Below are 20,221 nucleotides of genomic sequence, written 5' to 3'. Positions count from 1 at the left end.
TTCTTCATTTTTTTAAATTACAAAAATTACAAAAATTACAAAAATTACAAAAATTACAAATATTACAAAAATTACACAAATTACAAAAATTTAAAAATTACAAAAATTACAAAAATTACAAAAATTGCAAAAATTACAAAAATTACAAAAATTACAAAAATTACAAAATTACAAAATTACAAAATTACAAAATTACAAAAATTACAAAATTACAAAATTACAAAATCACAAAATTACAAAATTACAAAATTACAAAATTACAAAATTACAAAATTACAAAATTACAAAAATTACAAAATTACAAAATTACAAAATTACAAAAATTACAAAAATTACAAAAATTACAAAAATTACAAAAATTACAAAAATTACAAAAATTACAAAAATTACAAAAATTACAAAAATTACAAAAATTACAAAAATTACAAAAATTACAAAAATTACAAAAATTACAAAAATTACAAAAAAATACAATTGCAAAGTCACAGGATACCTGTATTATTCTATAGTTGCAAAAAGCTAAGAAAATTAAATGCAAACTTCATAGAGCTTGAAATTCAAAATTTGTTTTCTTTTTTTTATTTTAGAAAAAAAAGTTTCTAAAATGCATTTCTCAGATAATTTTGCGTCGTTTTTCGAACTGAAGTCCCGAGAAGCAAATTTTTGGAAAGCCCAAAATTTAGCAGCAAAAATAAACGTTAGACACTGTAATTCAACTAGTGTACAAGTTATTTTTTCATTTCAAATTTGTATTAGTCATAAAAAAACTTGGAAAAAGATGATTAAGTTTGAAATTGAATTCTGAAACGAGAACGCTTCCATGATCCTCACTTTATGTGAACTTAAGCTCGCATTACATTTGTACTTGATTCGCCGTGGCCACTGCCGCCAGATGGTGCAGCTGATGTTGATGAAGTTGTGACTGCTGCTGCTGCTGCTCCTGTTGAAACTGTTGCTGCTGCTGACTTTGCACGTCAAGATCTTGGCTGCTGCTGCTGTTGTTGCTGGCCGTGCTCAGCGCGGGAACGTGTAGGTGATGATGATGCTCGTGCCCACCGAGGTGATGGTGATAGTGATGATGCTCCAGCAGACCCACCCCGGGATGAAGATGGGCCGGCTGCTGCAGGGTGTCTGACTGATGGCTGTGGTGATGATGATGGTGAGACTGCAACTTTGGGGACGTGCTAAACTCAAACAGGTTGGTGTTGAAGTTGTTACTGCTCCATCACGTGTATTCCGAGCGCCAGCTCTGATGAGTTTAGAAAAAAAAAATGACTTTAAGATATGCTTTTAGAGCAGCAGGTTGGAACTCACCATCGAGTTCAATCCCAGGTGGTACGACTGCGAGTGGGGCACGACGCCCCCGCCGAGCGTGCTGGCACTGCCGAAGCCACTCTGCAGGCTGGTGGACGTGCCGAGGGCGCCCATGCCGGTTGCGTACCAGCCGCCGTGCATGTGCGTGTGGGCCGGATGCAGCCCACCGGACAGGTGGCTGTGCTGACCTGTGGGGGAAATGACAGTAATTAGATTTGCGTAGATGAAGAACTGTTGAAAAGTACTTCTTATTTCAAGTAATTGAGATTTGGAAAAGGTTGCGATATTTTGAATCTTCCAGCTTCTCTAGCTTCTACCTGTGTTGTGTTGTCTCCAAAATAAAAAAAACTCACCCATCGCTCCAGGAAAAGCCCCCGGGAACGCCGACTTGTGGTTGTGGTCCAGCGGTTTCATCAGGTCACCCAGGTGATGGTGGTGGTGACCTCCGAGCGGAAGACACGACCCGGCACCCATGCCGCCCTTTTTCTTTTTCGACTTGGACGACAGCTTCCGGTTCCGGGTTTGGATGCCTTCCTTCTTCATCGTCAGGGGACGGTTTACCTATTTGTGGAGGAAAAAGGAGAAAAAGAGGGCATTTTGATGACAAGTGGCAAAATGACACTCATTTTTTGGGGGGGAGTAAATGAAACAAAAGTCGGAAATATCGACAAACAATACAGTTGGCGTTAGGGTGCCAATAAATGACATAATAAATAGCTAATTCATGCCACTTTCGATGTCGAGAGGCCACGTGACCGCCTGTTCCCTGGATCCCGGGTGTGTTCCAAGAACTGCTGGCGCGTGTGTGGCGCGCGGGTTCGTTGCGGCCGCCACCGCCGTCGTCGTCGACGTTCCGCTCGATTTAGCCGCGACTCCAACCTCGGATGAGCGAAAGCCCGACTTTTTTGCTCTCCTTTTAGCATAACTTGCGGGCATTTAGCATAAGTATTAAAGACTGACTGACTGACTTGAAGACGCGTTGACGAGATGTGAATGATCTCGATTTAGTTGCTTCGATGGTGGGGTGTTTTCTCTTTCCTTGCTTTAATTTGACTTGCAATGGTTAGTTGGTAGCACATTCCACTAATTAGATGATCTTGATGGTTCCTAGAATCTCAGATGGCAATCGGACCCAGCCGAAGTCATTATGTGTGTATGATGATTGCATTTTCGTTTCAGGTTTGTTACATAATTTACCAACATTGGTCAGATGAGTATGTCTGGCCGGCAGCGAAATTACGGGAAAGTGTAGTTTGTATCAGGCTTGTTTCTGGAGACAGAATTTAAACTGCTTTCAATGACCCAGTTCAGAATGGCAGAGATGAGCTCAAAAAACAACAATAATCTTTTCTTATTATTTGTAAAAAGCTATTAAATTTCCTAAACAAACTCCCACATCCAACTCCAAAAACGCAAGTGCCACACTACCAAATTGAGATGGTGGGGGACTAATAACACCCATCCTAACATGGAACCGCTTCTTCCGCATCACCCCCATTGGCAAACAAAATGAGTCAATTACAACCGCGTTAATCCGCATTTGGACATGTTACTTTGTACTCACCACACCATACCATAGCTCAATTGCACCTTAAGTGTAAACAAATCGCTGCCACCGGTTAGGCCTATTGAGTCAACGGCGGCGGTGTGTCAATGAGCTGATAAAGGCCATCTTGGGTGGGTCACGTATCGGACGCTATTAAAACGTTCCTTGCTTTCGATAAGGCGTTCCAAACAGGCGCCCTCGGGGTATGAGTTGTTGACACTTTGTTGGTTCTTCTTTGTAAGTCAAGTCATTGTATCTTATTTTGATTAAGCCCAACATCAGTCCAACCACCCTACTTACACCTTGCACAGAAGACGAAATGTGTCACCCCTAATTGATTGGGTGAAAAATATAATCCACTTCCTCAGGAGCCAGCCAGTTCCACCGCCAAACCAGCTAGCACGCGTTGATCGGGCAGTTGACTTATGCGAATGAGTTGATAAGCTGATTGGATCGATTCATCGCCATCGCGGCGGGCGTCACCGGCGTGACTTGGACCATGTCCACAGAGGTACCGCCGCTCAGCCAGCGCATCACGATGACTCTCGTTTGGTGCGTGCGGTGCCAGTAGCAGTCAGCTAATCTCTTGATTATGACACCTGTCGAAGACTGGCGCAGATTAGCCGGTCGGTATCACGTGTCAGGTTTTGGTGGAACTGCTTTGCGTTGTTTCTGGGTAACTCAGATTACGGGTTTTGAGAGTGTTCACCGATCAAGTTTGCATATCTTACCACTAGTGTTAGAGAATTTTTGACGATTTCGCGGTCGACCAGTTTTTGGCAGTTCGCTCCATAAGAAATACATTGTAGAAAAAAGCAAAAACTGCTCGAATGGAAGTGCTCCATTATTTAAAAAATATGATTTAAAATATCAAAGTGTAACAAATATTTCAAACACTTAGCTTTTTATGTATGGGTAATTCTTCGCCAAATCACACAAAAACAAAAAAAGTTATGTTACGAAACTGTAATTTTTTTGGGACATGAAATTTTATGGAAAATTGTGCGTACTTTTAAAATCTGCAAAAACCGAGAAGGGTATTTTTTTTCATTGGAACAAGATTTTTCATTTTTAAATTTCGTGTTTCAAGAGTGTAACAATGTTCTACAATATAAGGTTGATTCCCTACCAACTCACACAAAATAGGAAAAAGTTGCCCCGACCCCTCTCCGATTTGCGTGAAACTTTGTCCTAAGGAGTAACTTTTGTCCCTGATCACGAATCCGAGGTCCGTATTTTGATATCTCCTGATTGAAGGGCGGTACGACCCCTTCTATTTTTGAACATGCGAAAAAAAGTGTTTTTCAATAATTTGCAGCCTGAAACTGTGATGAGATAGAAATTTGGTGTCGAAGAGACATTTTAGAATGTTCAGTTGATTTAAAAAAAATCAATTAATTATTTTGAAGCCAACTATGTACTTTTCTTTGAGCATTGATGAGATGAATACATTTGAATTAACTCTGAGGTAAGTTTATTGGAAAACTACGATGTTTGCCCAAAACATTTCCGTAAATATTTCAGCCATGGTCTGATACAATTACGAAACAGATTGGAGCACTTTTGATTTTTTGGTGTGCCGTTTGCTTTCTTGAAACCAACATTAAAACCAGGGATTTATTATTATTATTTATTATTTTTATATTGTTGCATATTATCGTTGAACAAATTTCAAGATTGCAGGATAGGATAGGATTTCAAGATAAAAAAAGTATAGAAAAATTATAGGATTTTAATTTATATTTCAAATATTATTCAAAATAATCAAAATCAAAATATTATTCAACAGATAAGAATTTTCTCACACTGTTTGTCCCACGCCAATATGATGGAAGGTGATAGTCATTGCAACTAAATGTACCTAAAAAAATCTTCTTGGAAAGGTAGCTTAAGTATTCTTTTGAAATATCCGTGACCTAGAAAATATTTAACCTGTGGATTTTTGTTTTGCCTTCCTCACTGAGGTAAGGCTATAATCCTGCTCGGAAAAGTAACTTTTGAAAAACAGCTCGTAGACATATATTCATGTATACCTATCGACTCAGAATCGAAAACTGAACAAATGTCTGTGTGTGTGTGTGTATGTGTGTGCGTATTCCCCTTGGTGCTCAAAATTCTTGCCAAGTTTTCTCGGCACTGGCTGATCCGATTTGAGTCAAACAAGTTGCATTCGGTCCGGTTTGGTGCTTCATACTGCACTATTGAATTGTTTGAAGATCCGATAAGTAGTTCAAAAGTTACGTATAAAAAAGTGTCAAAGTTGCGAATCGGGTGCTGGAATTTTGATGCCGGATCTCACTTAAATGCATTTAAACTATGTCCAGATCCATCATCCAACCCATCGTTGGTTAGGTAATCGAAAGACCTTTCCAATGATTCTAAAACATTGAAGATCTGGCAACCTTGTCTCAAGTTATGACCACTTAAGTGATATTTATGTACTTTTTTGTAGCCGGATCTCACTTAAATGCATGTAAACGATGTCTGGATCCATCATCCGACCCATTGTTCGTTAGGTAATCGAGAGATCTTTCCAATGATTCTAAAACATTGAAGATCTGACAACCCTGTCTCAAGTTATGACCACTTAAGTGATATTTATGTACTTTTTTGAAGCCGGATCTCACTTAAATGCATGTAAACGATGTCTGGATCCATCATCCGACCCATTGTTCGTTAGGTAATCGAGAGATCTTTCCAACGAGTCCACAACATTGAAGATCTGGCAACCCTATCTCGAGTTATGACCACTTAAGTGATATTGATGTACTTTTTTGAAGCCGTATCTCACTTAAATGTATGTAAACTATGTCCGGGTCCATCATCCGACCCATCGTTGGTTAGGTTATCGAGAGACCTTTCTAACGAGTCCACATCATTGAAGATCTGGTAACCCTGTCTCGAGTTATGACCACTTAAGTGATATTTATGTACTTTTTTGAAGCCGGATCTCACCTAAATGCATGTAAACGATGTCCGGATCCATCATCCGACCAATCAATGGTTAGGTAATCGAGAGACCTTTCCAACGAGTCCACATCATTGAAGATCTGGCAACCCTGTCTCGAGTTATGACCACTTAAGTGATATTTATGTACTTTTTTGAAGCCGGATCTCATTTATATGCATGTAAACGATGTCCGGATCCATCATCCAACCCATCGTTGGTAAGGTAATCGAAAGACCTTTCCAACGAGTCCACAACATTGAAGATCTGGCAACCCTATCTCGAGTTATGACCACTTAAGTGATATTTATGTACTTTTTTGAATCCAGATCTCACCTAAACGCATGTAAACTATATCCGGATCCATAATCCAACCTATCGTTGGTTAGATAATCGAAAGACCTTTCTAATGAGTCCACATCATTGAAGATCTGGCAGCCCTGTCTCGAGTTATGACCGCTTAAGTGATATTTATGTACTTTTTTGAAGCCGGATCTCACCTAAATGCATGTAAACGATGTCCGGATCCATCATCCGACCAATCAATGGTTAGGTAATCGAGAGACCTTTCCAATGAATCCACATCATTGAAGATCTGGCAACCCTGTCTCGAGTTATGACCACTTAAGTGATATTTATGTACTTTTTTGAAGCCGGATCTCACTTAAATGCATGTAAACGATGTCCGGATCCATCATCCAACCCATTGTTGGTTAGGTAATCGAAAATCCTTTCTAACGAGTCCACAAAATTGATGATCTGACAACTCTGTCTCGTGTTCCGACCACTTCAGTTATATCTGTGTACTTATTTTTCTGGACCTAAAAAAAATAGCTGAAATATGTGTCTAAACCACTCATATTATTACCATTGTTGGTAAAAAGTGAGGAAGGCATCAACCACATAGGTGGATTAAGTTAGTTTTTTAAACAATTCTAACTTTTTTCATATATTTTGATGGAGGCGCGACCATACATAAAGCTTCATTTTAGGTGAAGATTCAAGATGTATTGCTCGCCTCTTTTTAAATAAATAGAAAATTTTAAAATTAAGGTAGAATATTTTCTAGGTCACGGAGATTTCAAAAGACGTCCATTCCCGAAGATATATATATTAATACATTGATTTGTAATTATAATCTTTTTCAGGCATTGCGTGATGTTCATGCACGTCTTTAAAAAATCAATGGATCATTAAAAAATAATTGCATTTAAAATTGTTATTTAAAAAAAAAATATCAAGGTGACATTAAGGCCAGCTTCCTTTAAATGATCATTCAAAAATAACAATTTAATATTTTAGCTTAAAATAAATTTAATGAATATTTATTTACCAAACTGTTCTTCTGAAAATGCCTTTAAACTGGAGATATTTTTTTATTTCTGTTTCAATAACGTACAAAATTTGTAAAACTTTCGTTTTTTCACTTAGAGAGTTTTCAAATAATTCTATTTATCAATGTTTTTGAAATAATAGTTAAATAACTTTTGAAACATTTAAAAATATGTGGAGTCGGAGTCAGAGCCACCCTTTTTTTGAAAGCTGGAGTCAGAGTCGGAGTCGGCTAAAGTTGGTAGGCCGGAGTTGGAGTCGGAGTTGGAGTCGGTTAGAGCTGAAAGCTGGAGCCGGAGTCGGAGTCGGAGTCAGTTAATCTCAGAATGCCGGAGTCGGAGTTGGAGTCGCTATTTAATTGTATATTTTTTTCATAAAATTATTTTCATTAGGTCCTTTTTGGTGCTGGGCCTGGTTAGGATCGAGTCGGTTTTTGTGATTAAATTTTACATAAAGCTAAAAGTAATTACAGAGGATCTTGTGTGTAACTATTAGTGAAAAGGGGGGCCGATTACCATGTTTTGTTACATATTTGTTTGCTGTGACTTTTTTGTTATTGGTTTGTTATTACAAGAAAAAATAATAACAATGTCAGTTATTTAAAGTACAATTTCTCTGTGATTATCTAAGTCACTGGCGGTACCAGGCCCTGGCAGAGATTCGCATGAGATTTTTTTTACGGTGTTTGTAAATTACCTCCGGACTAATCTAGAACAAATTCCTGCCGAAGGGGTGCACGTGCCCTCCCAGGCCCCCCTGGTACCGCCAGTGATCTGAGTTATTATAACAGCTAATCGGGGAATTTCAATAAAATGTTGAGATCTTGGTTTAACAGGTTTTGATCTTCTCGTGTTATTATGAGTTATTAAATCGTATCAAAGCTTGTTATTCTTGAGCTAATTCCACCTGCTCGGGAAATCCGGTAGATGTGCGTCGATGTAAACGTGATTCCTTAATTTTTTTTTGAAGATCAAAATTTATCAAAAAATTTAAACATCCAACCCATGACAAACATTCCTTTCACCGTAAAGCTCACCCAATGAAATTCCTCACAAGCCACCCAACCAGCCAGCCAACTGTTTACGCGAATAAACGGTCCGTCAGATTTTTCTTCGCCAAGATCGTAATCGGTAGCAATTTCTCATTGCTTTCGGTGCCCGCAGTTCTGGCCCCGTGCGGCAGGGACGAATGTAGTTTTTTTCTGCCCTTTCTCTCTCTCTCTCGGTGGAACCACCATACCGGGCACAAATGTGGAAGTCCTCTTAAATCTGTCAATTGTCAAACGCTTTTGCACACCGGCATTTTCCTTTCTTTTTTTTGCGACAGGATTTTCTCGGTTTGTTGCGGGGTTGCCAGTTTCACAAATTTGATGGTTGTTGGAAAATTGCAGCTTAATCTGCACGTTGTTCCTTCAGCATGGCTTCAAGGATTTTAAGAGGCAGTATTTGTAGATTCTGCTCGGTTTGTTCTAGAGGTCGTATCGAGGTGCTCCGATTTGGATGAAACTTTCAGGGTTTGTTTGTCTATACATGAGATGAACTCATGCCAAATATGAGCCCTCTACGACAAAGGGAAGTGGGGTAAAACGAGCATTGAAGTTTGAGGTCCAAAAAACATGAAAAATCTTAAAATTGCTTGCATTTCCGTAAAACTTCATCAATTCCAACTCTCTTAGATGCATTCGAATGGTCTTTTGAAGCCCTTCAAAATGTGCTATAGACATCCAGGATTGGTTTTACTTTTTCTCATAGCTTTTGTAAATTACTGTTAAAAATGGATTTTTTTTAAAACCCTAATAACTTTTCCCAACAGCCTCCATCACCCATACTCCCATAGGTCAAAAGTTAGGGAATTTCATGGACTATAAGCCTACGGTACTAACTTTTTGGCCAATCGCAGTTTTTCTCATAGTTTTACGGTTTTTCTAGAACAAACATTTTACAACGTTAGTTTTTGCCCTGTAGACCGAGAAGACGGCATTTTTTGGTCTCAATTTTGTCATATTCGGAATCCTCGGACAATTTCACGTAAGTTAGAAGTATTGGAGTTGTAATATTTCTTTAAAAAATAATTAAATAAAACATTTTTGAAAAAAGTTAAAGATCTTATTAACCCTATGACTAGGGCTAGTGATTTTTCACGGCAAAAAAATCGAAATTACGCGGCATGTTAGTTTTTGAAACCACGGATTTCACGGCAATTTCACGGCACTCTAAAATCTGCTCAAAATGAACACAAAAATATTTTGTTTAAGCATAATTATATACAGAAAAGTGTCTAAAAAAGTAAGCAGTAGTTCAATATAGAAATAAAACCACCTCACACATATTATTTATTTTAAAAACAAATCGACGTCGTCGTGCTATCATGTCGCACCCGCCATTTTGACGTTCCGAGAAAAACGCGTTTAAATGTTTGACCTTGAATAAACAAAAACGAAAGCACGCAATGTAAACAATAACAAACACGTTTTGTTTGGCTGACCATTCTGTGCATTGTCCCGATGTTTGGTTGAAGTTGGTTGCTGGAGTCCCGAGTTATAATTAAAAATGTTTACGGTAGTCTAACTTGTACGTGCGTCAAACGCATCCTGACCTGAAATCCCTTTGCCCTTTGTCGCACTTACATCAATTTTCAGGGAGTGACAAGATAGCACGACAGGATTGAAACTTCTTTTATATGTAGAGTGACAAAAATTTTCGGAGCTTTTTTTGGTTTTCATTGAATATCTCAGGATTGAAATCGAATTTTGAGGATCTGTGAAGGTCAAAAGATGAGGCATTGTGAGCTGCACAAAATGGCGTTCTTAACTCAATTTGGCCCAAAATGCACGTACGACAAGTTAGCACGATGGCGACGAAATATTGATTTTTTTTTAGTTATGCAGAATTTGCGTCAGTCAAATTATGATTCAGCTATTTTAATTTAAATGAGATTTTCGAAATTTATTTTGCTAAAATATCTCTAACTCGAAACAAAACCTAAAAGTAGAATGAGCAAAATAAATGTAAAATAAATAAATATAATTTTTGCATTCAAACAAAGATAATTCCAAAAAATGATGATACCATGCAAAATGCAAAGTAAATTTTATTTCAACCTGTATTGTATTTTAAACCAATTGAATAAAAAACTTCATTTATAACTAAATTTACTCTTCTCTTCAAAATATAAAATAGCTAAAAAAAATCAAATTATTCGCTCTACAGCTTTGCCTTGGCGTTCTCGATTGCGAGATTCCGACGAGACGACTCCTACACCTGGACTGAGCTAACGACCTAACCTTTTTAGGTTAGCCCGGGGCCAACATTTACTTCCCTTCCGACGGAAGGCGTGATCAGACAAATCTCGTCTCGAAAAATGCCACCCGGACCGTCTGGGATCGAACTCAGGCCGACTGGGTGAGAAGCAATCACGCTTACCCCTACACCACGGTCCCGGCATAATTGATAAAATAGCTATTTTTTTTTATTATCTTCTCTTCAAAATATAAAATAGCTATTTTTTTACTGTTTTCATTTACTGTAGTTTTCAATAACGTTATTTTACATTCTTTTAGAATTTTGCGAAGTCAAGAAATTTTATAAGAAATTTTCAACTAATTATCTGTGCATCGAAAAATATTGTAATGAACAATATTTTCAAAAAAAAATAAATCTAAATTTGCCTTGCATTTTTGTTTAATTTGGGAACAGAAAAGTGATTTTTCTAATAACTATTTCAAATTTCGCAGCATTTAACGGTATTTACTTAATTTCACGGCCAGAGGCAAATTTCACGGATTACGCGGCTTCCGCGAAATCGCGAAAAATCACTAGCCCTACCTATGACCAATACGTCAAATGCTGTATCAAGTAGGCGAAAACCTGTTTTACCCCCAATCCAACAAATTGTTAAAAAATATTTTAATTCATTCTAAACGGCAATTTTTCCAATCAAATTTACAACTCCAATACTCTTAACTTACGTGAAATTGTCCGAGGATTCCGAATATGACAAAATTGAGACCAAAAAATGCCGCTATGGCGGCCTACAGGGCAAAAACTAACGTTGTAAAATGTTTGTTCTAGAAAAATCGTCAAACTATGAGAAAAACTGCGATTGGCCAAAAAGTTAGTACCTTAGGCTTATAGTCCATGAAATTTCCTAACTTTTGACCTATGGGAGTATGGGTGTTGGAGGCTGTTGGGAAAAGTTATTAAGGTTTTAAAAAAATCCATTTTTAACAGTAATTTGCAAAAGCTATGAGAAAAAGTAAAACCAATCATGAATGTCTATAGCACATTTTGAAGGGCTTCAAAAGACCATTCGAATGCATCTAAGAGAGTTGGAATTGATGAAGTTTTACGGAAATGCGAGCAATTTTAAGATTTTTCATGTTTTTTGGACCTTAAACTTCAATGCCCGTTTTACCCCACTTCCCTTTGTCGTAGAGGGCTCATATTTGGCATGAGTTCATCTCATGTATAGACAAACAAACCCTGAAAGTTTCATCCAAATCGGAGCACCTCGATACGACCTGTTTCACATCGGTGAAAAACTCGCTCTTAATGTAATTAGGTTATTAATATTTGGCAACCCTGCCATACCACAAAAAAAGAGGAGATCCCGTCTCCAGGACCAGGTTGGCTTCTATTGTGCGGAAATTATATACATTTTCGCTCCCTTCCTGTCTCGGTCCGGCCTCCTGGATTTCGTCCTTCAAAAACGGCCAGGTACCCTAACGAGAATCACTTAAATTGTGTAATTGAAACCGTTGCGCGCCCGTGAATGGGCCGCCGACTCTCGAGGATCAATTACCGATACTTTTTTTTTGTTTGCTTCTTGTGTCATTCCCCTCACCAACGGGGATGCCAAATTGCTAGGCTATGTTTGTTTTGAACGGCGACGAATGTTAGTTTTTGCAGGCATTTTTTTTCGTTTTTGTGCGGCGTTCAATCATCACATGATACCTCTCGGCATGAATGAGAGCCGAAGTTTGATTCTTTTCATTGACGCCATTATTGTTGTTCAGGGATGCTGGGCTGAGAGAGGCAAAAACAGGAGGAAATGAAAATTGTATCGTTTTATTTGTTGAATGGAGGTAAAGTGGTCCTTGTCAGGGAAGCATGGCGGCAAAGGATCGTCTGTTCAATCAATAATAATGATACAGTAGTGACGACTTGGAGTGGATACGTGAAAGGTGACAAGGAAGCTGGGAATGCAAATTGTTTTACGCATCGGTGCAAGTTTAAGATTTGAACGGTTAGGCAGATGTTTTGTTACATTTGATTGAGATTGGATGAATTCGGGATAATCTACAGAACAGAATATTCACTCTGCGGCGTCTATGCCAACTTAAAGATTTATTACCACTTCTCAAGTCGAACATTAATCGTACTTGCAAGCAAGTGCACACAAAATAACCCACCAAAAACACCGCGCTACATGCCAAAGCCGCCTGGTCGCGGTTATTTCGAGAGCGAAATTTATCATGCTAATCAACGCGAATTTTAATGGCGGCGAAATTTATCTCGCAATAATCATCTCTCATTAATCTGACGTTTGAGGATGTCGGTCTTTCGCCGGCGCAGGCAGCATCTCCGTCAGAGTCGTCAGAGCCGCAGTCAACTCCATCAGTCAGATGTTGCTGTTGGTCTTGAAGTCGGGGCGCGGCGTAATTACGTTAGATGTACCGAAACAGAACGCCAATTCGACGTCGTCGTGCTATCTTGTCGCACCCGCCATTTTGACGTTCCGAGAAAAACGCGTTTTAATGTTTGACCTTGAATAAACAAAAACGAGAGCACGCAATGTAAACAATAACAAACACGTTTTGTTAGGCTCACCATTCTGTGCATTGTCCCAAAGTTTGGTTGAAGTTGGTTGCTGGAGTCCCGAGTTATAATTACAAATGTTTACGGTAGTCTAGCTTGTACGTGCGACAAACGCATCCTGACTTTCCTGGCCTGAAATCCCTTTGGCCATTTGTCGCACTTACATCAATTTTCATGGAGTGACAAGATAGCACGACAAGATTGAAACTACTTTCATATGTAAAGTGACAAAAATGCACGGAGTTTTTTCGGTTTTTGATGAATATCTCAGGATTGAAGTCGAATTTTGGGGATCTGTGAAGGTCAAAAGGTGAGGCATTGTGAGCTGCACAAAATGGCGTTCTTAACTCAATTTGGCCCAAAATGCACGTACGACAAGTTAGCACGATGGCGACGAATTACTGCGTTAATTTCTTCATCCCTCTTATTTGTCGTCGAGGGGGAGATCATCCGACGGTGAAAGCCGTCCAAAGAACTTTGGGGGATGCAGATTTGTGACCAGATCAGACGCGACGAAGAACGTATTGGATGAACGCTGAACGCGAAGCCTTGCATGAGATTTTAACGATTATTTGTTGTCACTGATTTTATAATGTTTTTGAGAGATCAAACATGTAGTGTAGAGAAGCCATCAGCGAGACACTTTTAGCTTTAACCTTTCATTTTTGTAAGTTATTTATCATAATTTCTTAGTTCAACTGATTTCTGAAGTGCGGAAATAAAATATTAGCTTTTTTTCATCGATTTTTTGGCTATAAAATGAGACCGTTGCAAAAATAAACTATATATCATGGTTTATGTCGCCTATCCCTTTTTAAGAATAAGCCCCAAAAACAAATGGAGCAGTTCTCTCAGATTTCGGTCATTCGATTTTTTTTTGTATTTTTTAATCCGACTGAAACTTTTTTGGTGCCTTCGGTATGCCCAAAGAAGCCTTATTGCATCATTAGTTTGTCCATATAATTTTCCATACAAATTTGGCAGCTGGCCATACAAAAATGATGAATGAAAATTCATAAATCTGTATCTTGTGAAGGATTTTTTTCATCGATTTGGTGTCTTCGGCAAAGTTGTAGGTACGGATATGGACTACACTGAAAAAAAATGATACACGGTAAAAATTTTTTTAGTGATTTTTTATTAAACTTTTTGTCACTTAAACTTGATTTGCAAAAAAAACATTATTTTTAATTTTTTTTTTAAATTTTAAAAATATTTTTTTCGAAAAGATCGGAAAATTTCACGAATGTTTCATATTTTAACATTGAAAATCGGACCATTAGCTGTTGAGATATCGACATTAGAAAATGGTGTGTTGTTTGGGTTGGACTTAGAAAACATCAATTTTCCTGTTTTTAAACACTTGCATGGCAATATCTCAGCAACTTAAGGTCGTATCAGCAAAGTTCAAAAATATAGAGAATTTTCTCAGCTTTTCAAAAATATTTTTTTCGAAGGCGGGCAAACATGTGCACTAATTTAAAAAAATGAAAAACTGCGACTATTTTCAAAAAAGTCACTTAAATATGGCTATAACTTGAAAACGGTGCACTTTATCAAAATTTCACTTAAGTACTTTTTGATTGCAAATTTGATTTTACATCGAAAAATGAAGTTGAAAAATTTTTGCGACCAATTTTTCGATTTTTTGAAAAAATCAGTATTGATTCAAAAATTCATAACTCGCTCAAAGATTTTTTGCACAACCTGGAAATTTCTGAAAAGTTGGCATTTGATGTCCTCTAAAACATAAAAAAAAAAAAATAGTGTTTTTTGCAAATCAAGTTTTAGTGACAAAAAGTAAAATAAAAAATCACCAAAAATTTGTTTACAACTACAACTTTGCCGAAGACACCAAATCGATCAAAAAATTCCTTCAAAAGATACAGATTTTTGAATTTTCATAAATCATTTTTGTATGAACAGCTGCCAAATTTGTATGGAAAATTATATGGACAAACTAATGATGCAAAATGGCTTCTTTGAGCATACTGAAGGCACCAAAAAAGTTTCAGTCAGATTAAAAAATATAAAAATTAAAATTAAAGATAAAAGACCGATTTCGTAGAGAATTGCTCAATTTGCTTATTTTTATGCATTTTTTTTTTTCGAAAATAGTCGCAGTTATTGATTTTTTAAAAGTAGTGACCATGTTTGCCCACTTTTGAAAACAATATTTTTTAAGAGCTGAAAAATTCTCTATATTTTGCTTATTCGGACTATGTTGATACGACCCTTTGTTGCTGAGATATTGCCATGCAAAGGGTTAAAAACAAGAAGTGAAATTTTCCGATCTTTTCGAAAGCAATATTTTCAAAATTAAATTTTTAATCTTCGGCAAGAAGAATTAATTTTTTTTTCAGATTTTGAATTTTCATGCATCATTTTCGTATGGAGAGCTGCCAAATTTGTAAGGAAAATTATATGGACAAACTAATGATGCAAAATGGCTTCTTTGAGCATACTGAAGGCACCAAAAAAGTTTCAGTCAGATTAAAAAATATAAAAATTAAAATTAAAGATAAAAGACCGATTTCGTAGAGAATTGCTCAATTTGCTTATTTTTATGCATTTTTTTTCGAAAATAGTCGCAGTTATTGATTTTTTAAAAGTATTGACCATGTTTGCCCACTTTTGAAAACAATATTTTTTAAGAGCTGAAAAATTCTCTATATTTTGCTTATTCGGACTATGTTGATACGACCCTTTGTTGCTGAGATATTGCCATGCAAAGGGTTAAAAACAAGAAGTGAAATTTTCCGATCTTTTCGAATGCAATATTTTCAAAATTAAATTTTTAATCTTCGGCAAGAAGAATTAATTTTTTTTCAGATTTTGAATTTTCATGCATCATTTTCGTATGGAGAGCTGCCAAATTTGTAAGGAAAATTATATGGACAAACTAATGATGCAAAATGGCTTCTTTGGGCATACCAAAGGCACCAAAAAAGTTTCAGCCGAATTAAAAAATACAGAAAAAATCGTATGACCAAAATCTCAGAGAATTGCTCTACTACTAAATGTCTTCAAATTTGTTTTGTCAATAGATGAAAATGTATATTTTATTGCCCTGAAAACAGATTTTAAAAAATGTTTAAGTGGGTGCTCAAAACAACCTCTAAATTTTTTACCGATTTACATGTATGTATCCCCTTAAGAAAATGTCTGGTTCTAAGAAAGTTATATTTTATATAATACCGATTTTTTCATAAACAGTCTTTTTTGAGTGCACGGCACTGTGTAAATTCTATGGTTTGTTTGAAAAGATATGTCATCAAAAATCTGTTTAAATTTAACTTGTATCAAATGACATGAAAAAAGAAATTAATCCTTAAACGATCGGATATTTACAGCTTTTTCTGAGAGTTAATATTTGCACCAGGAAGCATCAAATTTGATCAACTCTACACAAAGTTACAAGATTTTACAGAAAAAAGAGAGTGAAAATGAGTTCCCGTGCTTTTTAGTGTTAGAAGCTTCTTTAATGTAAATTTATCATTATTTTAAATAATGATAAAATAAGCTCAGATAAATAAACGCAATGCATAAATGGAATGTAATAATTATATAACAAAAAAGAAATCAATATATTTTGTATTCAAAGATTTATTTATTAGAAGATTTTTGTTTGCAATTTAGGCCTCAACAACCTAGCAAACCCCCTCTCCAAGGAATCTCAAAAATCATTAACCCATAAAACCCAAAATTTAACACCCTCCACCAACGTTAAAGCTAACATTTGCCAACAATATCCAAGGGGTGAAAGAAGAACATACCGAGTGGTATAAATTCCTGCCTTATCAACACGCAGCATCTTTGAATTGGCACCGATCAGCCACGCCGCGTCAACCGACGTCCGTCTCCTTTAATGTCTCCGAGGGACTTCTTCGTCAATTGGGGGGTGAAGAACAATGGAAGCAGCAGTTTGAGATAAGACATTTTTCTCGCCCCCTATGAATGTCGTTCGTTTTCTAGTGCATTGACGTTGAGGGGAATACGAAACTGCAGTTGGAAAAGCATTTAGGAGTATGAATTTTTGATGATCAATTTTCTCAAGCAAATATATGTCATCCAATGATAAGTGCTTTTCTGAACTAAGACAGAATTAAATTTACACATTTGTTTGAGCTACTATTACACAATTTATCAAATACAATAACATACGAAGCCTGGCACCCACAGTCGATTTCGGCAGCGGCAGTGGGTGGTCAACAGCAGTGAAGGCCAAAAAAGCTCACCAACCGATAGATGGATGCACTTTCTACCACACTTATTCAAAACGTATGCCATTAGCCCCCTCACAGCTCATATCTATTAGTTATTATGGGGTAATTTGAAAATTAATTAAATTATCTATTTGAAAACGAAATAAGTATTTTTTGAAAACATGCCATAAATACTATTTATTTCAAATTTAAATAAAATTGTTCAAAGTACAATAATCACCAAATGACCCCTTTCGCGGTGGGCAGCGGGCAGGAAAAATATTCAAATTTATGCAAAAGTGTTGCCGGACCATGGTTTCGAGCCAACCATGCCGGCGGGGCTAGGCATAGAACCCGACTGCATGGCTCATTTGCAACAAATGAAATATTTAAGTAAAGAGAGTGTGTTCTGAAACATTAACAAAACAAAAAGCAAACCATTTTGTGCCGCTCCGCGTACATGTTAAGCCAGAGTAAAGGGGGACGGATGGGGTGGAAAAAGCATTGAAAAAAATTAAAATTACATCAAAAACGAATCAGCAAATGAGTGTGATATGTGGTGAGGCTTATTTTCATATGCTTTTATGTATGCAGTGGAAATGCCCATCATTTTAAATAACAAAAGATAGTGACAATAATGAAATTGGTTACAATTGGTATTTTAATGTTTTTCATTTGTAAAGAAAACTGAATCTGTTCATGAAAAATACCAAGCATTTAGAATTCATTTCAGTTGATTTTTTTTTCCAAAAAGTTATTTCTAGCAAATTTGCCGAATCAATCGGAAAATCCCTTCTAAAGATACAGGTACTTGAATATTTCAATTGCACTTTTGTGAAGACAGCTGCCAAATTTGTTTGAGCTGGTATGGTGAAGCTATTGATTAAAAATAGTTCATTTGAATAGAATGTTTTGGCCTTGTCAATTTACAAACCATAGAGAATGCATTCGAACAGTTCCTATTATTTGTGAATATCTGTCTGTTTTATTTTTTTAAGTGCCCCAGCATTTGTAGTAGATTTTTTTTCATCATTTATAATAGGAGATCAAAAAACCAATAAAATTTATCATCGTAAATTCTTAGATGCAAAGCAATCTCGATTATCTGAAGTCCTTGCAAAAATTCACGATGGTTTTTGCTTATTATGGATTGTTGACCCCTGAAATTTGGCAATGGTGTAGGGATAAGCGTGGTTGCCTCTCACCCAGTCGGCCTGGGTTTGATCCCAGAAGGTCCCGGTAGCATTTTTCGAGACGAGATTTGTCTGATCAGGCCTTCCGTCGGACGAGGAAGTAAATGTTGGCCCCGATCTAACCTAGAGTTTAGAAGCTTTGGTGTAAAGAGAGATTTGCAATTGCCTCAATAATCAAGCCTTCGGACATCTAGTTTCGAGTAGGAATCTCGCAATGGAGAACGCCAAGGCAGTGCTGTATTTTGAACTTTGTAGGTAGACAAATGTAATCAACAACGCAAAATAGACCGATTTCAAATTGGTAAACTTAAAATTTGTGTTGGAAACTAGAAATAAAAAAAATACAGCTATTCATGGTTCAATCATCGAGATCAGTTCATCCATACAAGGTTCCAAATAAATTTTACAGCAAAGAAGGAAACCAAAAAGGTATGTATGTCCAATAAAGATCCACGTCTTGGCAGGACTTGGCCATGAGATTACCATCCTTATTCCAACCATTTCTTACGAAATAATAAAGAAAAACAATAAATTTAAGTGACTTTTGCCAGGCAATCTGTGATAGGAACCATTAGGGAGCGGTCGTGGCTGAATGGTTACGATGTTCGCTTTATAAGCGAATGGTTCTGGGTTCGATACCCATCTGCTCCCAACGAGAAAGTTCTGGACTCATTAAATTTGGAATTAATGAAAAAAAACTTCAAGCTCGCGGCGGGGTTCGATCCCCTGTCCTTAGGATTGGTAAGCAAAATGCTTTCCACTTAACCGTGGAGCATTGGTAGCTTGAGGAGGAATCAGACTGGTATAGTTGAATCCAAGAATCGGACTTAGAATCGCATTGAATGCAAGTTGAACATCAGAACTCAAACAAGATTGCATGCAAGATTTGCAAGCGCAGTTGAAATTGAATCTAAAAATACCTCGCTATAAATAGCCTGGACGACTGATAGAATTCATCCAATAAGAGATGAGAAGAATTGAAAGCATTCCCATTAGAAATGAGAACACACGAAGAATTCGAACAACAATGCAAACGGTCGTTACCACTCGCCTAGGGTGGCTCCTCAGACCATTCACCTTCCCAAAAACCGTCCAACTCCAAGCGAAACTTACTTGAGGATACCGTGGAGATTTTCCCTTAATACTCTTAAAAAAGTGGAGCATCAACACTTCCCGTCTTCCAATTCCCTTTCCTTGTCCCTGGTGCGCGGTGGAGATGGGAGCGGCCGGCAATGGACGGCTGCCATGGTGGTGAGAATCTGGTTCAGGTGGAATTGGTTCTATCCCCAATTATCGATTCCTAGGCAACTTGGGCTTAGACAATCATCACATCACATGGCGAAAATCCAGTCTGCAATCCGCTAAAATCACCGTCTCCTAGCGAAGCGAAGCGAAGCAATCTGTGATAGGAACCATTCATAAACCACGTGGACACTTTTTAAGAAATCTCAACCCCATGAACAATCGCTTGTACTCCCAGCCCCCGCCTTCAGTTCTTGGATGGTTCACTATTATTTTTTGAGAAGGGTGAGTATTTGCAAAAAAAAGGAAAACAAAAAGGTATCAAAATATTCGAAAATTTGTAGCTTTAGAATTGAATTTGTGGTCAATTTGATAAATAAATAGGAAACCCAGGTTTTTAGGTTTCTGCAAATATTATTTCAAATAGCACACAACTTTTATGTACCAATATCTCATTTATTTATACATCAAAATCATCCGAACATTTTCTAAATGAAGTTTTGTTCTTTGTTGGTAGTACAGTTCAACATAATACATAAAAATGAAATTTACGATAAGTTTTATTTTCATTTGAATGAAAATGAAATCAAAAATCTAAATTTTAGAATCACTTACTTTTTCTGACA

At 37.0% G+C, this 20,221-nt stretch overlaps 1 protein-coding gene across 3 annotated transcripts in view; it reads right to left on the bottom strand.

Moving 5' to 3' along the window:
• Nucleotides 1–489: 489 nt before the first annotated feature.
• Nucleotides 490–20,221, bottom strand: part of LOC6040673 (GATA-binding factor C) — a 359,437-nt gene continuing 339,705 nt past the window's right edge. For all 3 annotated transcript variants that reach the window (XM_038252283.1, XM_038252293.1, XM_038252301.1), the window contains exons 6-8: nucleotides 1,668–1,875; nucleotides 1,315–1,502; nucleotides 490–1,249 (exon numbers count right to left, since the gene is read on the bottom strand). In XM_038252283.1, the coding sequence (XP_038108211.1) occupies nucleotides 1,226–1,249; nucleotides 1,315–1,502; nucleotides 1,668–1,875 (420 nt within the window). In that variant the 3' untranslated portion in view covers nucleotides 490–1,225. The remainder of the gene's footprint in view (nucleotides 1,250–1,314; nucleotides 1,503–1,667; nucleotides 1,876–20,221) is intronic.

This window comes from Culex quinquefasciatus, chromosome 1 (genome assembly GCF_015732765.1).
Source record: "Culex quinquefasciatus strain JHB chromosome 1, VPISU_Cqui_1.0_pri_paternal, whole genome shotgun sequence".
In the NCBI taxonomy this organism is placed as follows: Eukaryota; Metazoa; Arthropoda; class Insecta; order Diptera; family Culicidae; genus Culex; species Culex quinquefasciatus.
This window is presented reverse-complemented; position numbering and strand designations above follow the sequence as displayed.